This window comes from Amphiura filiformis, chromosome 12 (genome assembly GCF_039555335.1).
Source record: "Amphiura filiformis chromosome 12, Afil_fr2py, whole genome shotgun sequence".
In the NCBI taxonomy this organism is placed as follows: Eukaryota; Metazoa; Echinodermata; class Ophiuroidea; order Amphilepidida; family Amphiuridae; genus Amphiura; species Amphiura filiformis.
The window spans coordinates 63,186,242-63,192,806 of NC_092639.1; the positions used below are offsets into that span (position 1 = coordinate 63,186,242).

At 36.7% G+C, this 6,565-nt stretch overlaps 1 protein-coding gene across 1 annotated transcript; it reads left to right on the forward strand.

Moving 5' to 3' along the window:
- The first annotated feature begins 3,719 nt into the window (after positions 1-3,719).
- LOC140167003 (uncharacterized) lies at positions 3,720-4,684 on the forward strand. The gene is made up of 2 exons (XM_072190483.1): positions 3,720-4,217; positions 4,261-4,684. The coding sequence occupies exons 1-2, from the start codon at positions 3,743-3,745 to the stop codon at positions 4,485-4,487; spliced, it is 702 nt and encodes a 233-aa protein (XP_072046584.1). The 5' UTR covers positions 3,720-3,742; the 3' UTR covers positions 4,488-4,684.
- The last annotated feature ends 1,881 nt before the right edge of the window (positions 4,685-6,565 follow it).

A 6,565-nucleotide genomic window follows, 5' to 3' on the forward strand; every position in this document is an offset into this window, starting at 1 on the left:
GATCTAGCAAGACCGAAAGTTGAAGCTTTTTACAAAGTCATGCCAAATATAAGGGGCCTCGCCGTAGCGGGCGCCCAAAAATAATTCCCGGCACTCCGGCCATATTCAAGGTTAAAGGTCAGCACAGTGGTCAAATTTCAAAGTTGCTCAAATCTGGTTAACACTGAGCACGCCAAATAATTTCTCTCATTGCAAGGACTCAGAAAATGTATAGTTTGACCTACTTGCGACATATCGTTCTTGAGTTATAAGCAAAAGGGTCACATCTTGGGGGTTGGTCAGTTTTTTTGGGCACACAGTGGCCAAAAATTAAAAATGTCATCGAAATTGGTCTCAAATTGCTTGTCATAATTATAAAAACAAGTCAAATAAGGAATATTTGTAACCATGTAGGGTTTTTCGTTACCTAGGAAAGTAAGGAAACATCACAACATAGGTTGTGGTCAATAGGCTGTAATGGGGATTGACCTTTATTGGTCAATTTTATCAATAACAAAGCATTTTAGACAGTGCAAACGATTCACTCTTTGACTTGTTTTTACATGACGATTAATTTGAGACCGTTTTCGTAGAAATCGGAGCATTTTTAATTTTTGGCCCCTGTGTGACCACAAAAACTACGCCCAAAATTGGACCTTTTTGCTTATAACTCAAGAACGGTATGTCAAACTATACTTTTTCTGAATCCTTCCAATAAGAGGAATAATTTGGTGTGCTTGTTAACCAGATTTGAGCAGCTTTGGAGTGCCAGGAATGATATTTTGTTAACATCTTTAATGTGTTATTGGTTATAGACGAATCCAACGAGCCAAGTCATGGTCAGGATTTGGTCGGCCATCTTTGGGTCCCCGCAACACCAAAAAGCCGCTTAAAAATCGATGTTAGATTCTTTTGTGTTGTATAAACTGTCATCATTCTTTTGTCTACGTGTAAGACGGGTGATAGAATGCAGTTTAAAATACCCTCCAAGGCCGCATTATTTCACATTTTAGGTGAGATTGAGCCGACGGGGACCCAACTTTGGCAGCCATTGAGGTATAGGAATGCGTGAAATTGGATTCGTCTATAGGACCATAAAAGGAAGCTAAAAAGGTTGGTTTGGTAGAGTCCTGTGGGGGTCATCATTATTACTTCCCGTCGATATATAATTATACCGTTATGCCTAATTTCAGTATGGTAATGAGAAAAATATGAGCCTTCACCTGAAACCAAAATTTGCATTTTGATGGGGGTAACTTGGGGAGAGGCTGTCAATCAGATCACCCACCTTTAATAAATTGTCATTTTTCAAAATATTTCCTCTGTAGGGCCTATGGTGATTTTTGTGCAGTTTTGACCAAAAACAGAGAGTAATTTTACTGTGTATTTTCATCCAACATGCATGCCAGAAAAGATTCCACAGACTGTTCTGAAGATTTTGATATAGGCCCTAGGAACCGTTCACAAACACTTGTAACGGGGGGCGGTGGGGGAGGGCTGATGCAAAAAAGGGCCCCTGATTTTTTTTTTATCTCTCTGCAGGATGGGACTTTAAAAAAGAATTAGGCCTAGGCCTACCTTAATTTTCTCGTAGAACTAGAGTTTTCTATGGGTTGACATAGGCCTACATTTTTCACGGCCAAAAGGGGGGTGGGGGGGGGGGGCTGAAAATAATGTTAGGTCCGGAGGGCCGGTCTGAAAAAAAAGTAAGTAAGTAAGTAAGTAAGTAAGTAAGTAAGTAAGTAAGTAAGTAAGTAAGTAAGTAAGTAAGTAAGTAAGTAAGTAAGTAAGTAAGTAAGTAAATAAATAAGTAAATAAATAAAAATAAATAAATAAATAAATAAATAAATAAATAAATAAATAAATAAATAAATAAATAAATAAATTAATTAATTAATTAATTAATAAATATTAATTAATAATTAATTAATTAATTAATTAATATTAATTAATTAATTAATTAATATTAATTAAATAAATAAATAAATAAATAAATAAATAAATAGGCCTAAAGTACCGTATACAATATGAATGAATGAATGAATGAATGAATGTACGACTCAAATGTATTAATAAATAATAAATTGAATAAATTAATATAAATCATAAATGAGTTTTAAAATAATTATAAAATTATCATTTTCTTTTCTTTTTCTTTTCTTTGACCAAATTTTACGGTTTCTCCATGCGTAATGCATGTCTGTACTGGCCTGGGAAGTATGGTAAGTTCATAACCTGTGACCTTGAACGCCTTTAAAGGTCACCTATCCAATCCACAGCTGAAGTTGAAGACTGAAGAGGAGCTACAAATTTATCCAAAGTTTTAAGTATAACATCTGATTTATGCTATTTATAACGGAGGATACAGATTGCGGAGATATTAAAGATCATCAATATTCCATTTGAAATATCATAACTGGGCTGCAATGCAAGAATCATACCTTTTAGTGAAGCTGTTTGGCACAGCCGTCGTCGCGTTTGTTGTTGCATGGCTTGTGTGTGTTGCTGAATTTCATTTCAGCAATTCATGAATTCCAATGAATGACAGTCTGAGCTGAGTACTATTGAGATATTTTTATTGTGACTTATTTGTTATTAATGATCAAAAGACACAAATTAGTTTAATAAGATTGCAGAACTTACAAACTCAGGAGAGAAATGCCAGACTCTGGCGCGGCGATCGTTATGATTGTGGACATCGTCTGACAGTGACATATCACTGATCGTGCTGATGCAGAGATCGCAAGATTGGACAAATTTTAGCCAAGTCAGTACGAAGTTGTAATATACATGTATTTACATGTAGTCTGACGAACTCTTGCAATGGGCATAACTTGATGATTGTCATGATTGTGTTGTAAATTCAAACCGTACAAATGTAGTACCGTACCAATTTACTCGCGCTTTTGTACTAACACTGACTAACTTTACTACAGAGTCATATTTTGAACAGGCCTAAATACGGTAGAAACTGAACTCGTACAGACATTCAGGAAACTATTGACAGTTCCCAAATTTGTTATTTATTTGTGACAATTGCAGCTGCTTCTGCTTAAGATGGCGAGTGTAATTTCTTCAATATTCACTGTCGTGGACACAGTGATGTGGTCCTTCACACAGATTGTTTATGGAGTGGTGTACATCTTTAATGTAAATGTTCAACTAGTTTCAGTAGTACTAATAGGCTTTGAATTAGCCTTTCAACAATTACTATCAGCAATTAGCCTTATTGGTTATGCTTTAGCAACTGTTTTGCAATCCCTGGTGTTTGGTGCGACAAACTTAGCTGAAGGGTTTGCCTTTATGGTGTATTACGCAGAGGACGCTTTTATACAATTTGCAACATGGTTGATTTACTTAGTACCAAACACACTGAGGGGAATTTTTATTGTGGCAGTATGGATCCAACAAACAATTACTTTCATAGCATGTAATATTCTTCCGCTCCTTGAACAAGCTGGAACAATTTTAGTAGCAGGTCTGAAATCTCTGGTATCATACTCTGCCAATTTCACCATCGTAGTGGCAATGAGCATAATGACATTGTTTACTCTACTTATTCATGGTTTATACAAATTGTTTGCCCTGACAGTTTTTACAGTGTATAGTGCCTTAAATGAAACCTACCAATTTGTAATAGGAAACACAAGAACACATGAAGCAGATGAGGTGTGGAGAAAGCAGGATGAAAAATATGAATCCAGTAGTCCGTTTTATGACTCTGAGGAATGAAGCTCACTTTTGGTCAAAACACCCTTATATTATGAAAGAACCAGTGACAATGTACGAGTCATTACATGAATCCGTGTCGCAATTTGTGTTCTCTGTTTTCGATGTAATGAGCTATTTAGCTATTTGTATTGCTGTAGTTTGTGCTACAATTGCCATCATAACATTATTGTACTGCCTGTACAGCAATGCCATGAGTTCGGTGAATGCTTTGGTAACATTGTTTCATCGTAGCTTATTCCGCAGTGAACGTAGTATCATTATGGATGCAGACAATATTCCAGGCACCCATCAGGCGATACCGGTTCCACAACCAGGACCTCTACGTCGTCGCAACCTCATCGTAGATGACTTATCAGATGCTGAGAGTGAAGATTCTCTTCATTTTCCAACAGCTGGACCACCAAATGCTGTTCGCGTAGCTGCAGCTGATGACAACGATGTCCCAGGACCGTCAGGAATTCAAGCAGCAGTACCACGAAGTCGGACACCGAGATCAAAAAGTCGTCGTCAGATTTGCTGGCATCAAACAGATCACCACCAACACCTGGTAGTCCAGGGGGCTAGCGCGAGATCTCCGCAGACAGCTTGATGAAGAACGCGATCGGAAACTGTGCGTTGTTTGTCAGGATAATGAGAAGCACATTCTCCTATTTCCATGTAAACATCTTTGTGTTTGTATTGAATGCACTGAGGAAATTGTTAGTAGTAGTATAGATAGAAGAAAATGTCCTCTTTGTAGAGGAAGAATTTCAAGCTACTTGGAGGTATACGCATAGGTTATTGTTCAAATGTACGTACAATGTGTTAGTTCATACGTGCTGTCTTATAAGTTTAAACTGACTTTAGCACAGCAAATTCAACCAACCTTGAGTTTATATGTGTGAGTGTGACACACATCTTCATCAGAAGAAATCCTACATGTATGATATTGTATTTTGACTTGGCATTTTGTTGACCAATGGTGATTTTTGGTTTTATACAATGCCCTCATTCGACTAAAAGTTGCTAATTAATGGTGAACAACAAACGGGTACTTCCAGTACAACATCATTGGACTTCTCCTGATCATTGAAGATGTGTCTTCAAGGACTTAAGGCAGCCAGCCATGTAGGGAGTGTTTACACACCCAAATTATACACACCCAGTCTTTGCCCACATTGGCTATACATGTACTTTGTACACACACATCTTAAATTGACACACCCAGTTTTTTGAATTTACATGTGTAAACCTTCAAATTTTGCATAAGACCCTGTGTGTCTTACACATCAAAAATTCAAGATTAGTTGAATTTATTGCGCTGAAAGTTGGTTTAAACTTTTAGAAATCGATTATTGTTGTGAAAATATTTGCTGTTTATTTTCAAATCTGATTGATATAATGTGTATAGCTTTAGAAATGGATTTGATGGTACAATGTAAATTTAGCAAACCATTAAAATGGAATTATTTTTGTAATCATATATTTTGTAAAAACAGGAATGGTAGCAAAAGGGCATCTCATAGATTTTTTTCTAATTTTCTAAATCATTACATTGATACTGAAATTATATACGTACATGTAGCATAAAAATATCTAGCCAAAGGTGAATATTATAACTTGTATTCAGTTTTCTTTTCTTTATAGTCCCTGCTGAATGTAAAATTGCCCATTGTCAAGACAGGAAAGCCAAGTTGTAACCCAGTTTCTGTTCTTTTAAACCTACTTGTATTGCAAGAATGTGATCATTCTATTGCAAATGTTGATTACAAATTTACAATTTACAAATGTTTTAGAAACAAACAATGAAGATAGTGAAATGTTCAATGTAGCTTACACATACATACCCTAGCTACATGCAGGCGCGTATCCAGCATTGTTAGTCGGGTTGGGGGGCGGAGCAAATGTCACTTATCGTCTCTATTTTTCCACTCCTTTCACTTCTTTCTCTCTTTATTCCCGTTCTCGTCCCGCTTCTCCGTCCCCATTAGATGTCCGGGGACTCGGGAAGGGGGGGGGAGTCTCCCCCTGTAGGCCAAAAAGAAAAAGGTCTGTCTCTAAAACCTGCACAGGGCTTTTATGTGAAAGCCATTCTAGTTCATATTTTAGTTATTAAAAAAAAGTGAAGGGGAAAAGTGGCACCCAGGATCAGAAATTCGTCAAGAATCCATTCTCGCAGAATTCTCCTCAAAAAAATTGCAAGAATCTAAATGGATTCTCGTAAATATTTCAGTTTATCATACAAAGGTATATATGGTGAGGATCCATGGATTCTTGCAAAATTCCACTGTGAGAATCCAAAAGGATTCTCACACTTGGTTGCAAATTTCTGACTCTGGGTACCATAGCAGCAAAAAACAAAAGTGTGCTAAAACATATACGTATAAAATGAAAATCTTTTTTGCAAAATGTTTGAGAGAGAAACTTTTCTTTTTTGGCAATACATGTATTGGCATTTGTAAAATATACTCCACTCCCTAATCTATTTTTCACCGATTCCATATTTTACTGTGAAACGTGTCAACTTTTAAATCTTGTCTACATTTTGTACACTAAATGTTCTTGTACCCTTAACAATCATCTTTTGTGATATTAACTTCCCTTTTCAAAAATGAATCTGAACAGCTATTGTGAGGACAAGGTTAACCTTCCTGACTCAGTAAGTTGACCTCAAGTTGTGCAGTATTAATTCTGGTATCAACGCAAAAGGGTATCCGGCTTTGGGCACAAAATTGTCAGGGTCAGGGGTAGCGCTAGAACCAAAAACTCAAGTGTCTGCAGGGACCCTCGAACTTGCAGAAAATTTAAAAGTAGGGGGTCCGGAGTAGAGTTTGGCGAGTCCCAAGTTGCACAAATGCAGTATAAATAGTATGTC

Coding starts and splice junctions, on each gene's coding strand:
- LOC140167003 (XM_072190483.1), top strand. CDS start 3,743: ATGAAAGAACCAGTGACAATGTACGAGTCATTACATGAATCCGTGTCG. Junction 4,218..4,260: donor ACCGAGATCAAAAAGTCGTC/GTCAGATTTGCT, acceptor CCAACACCTGGT/AGTCCAGGGGGCTAGCGCGA.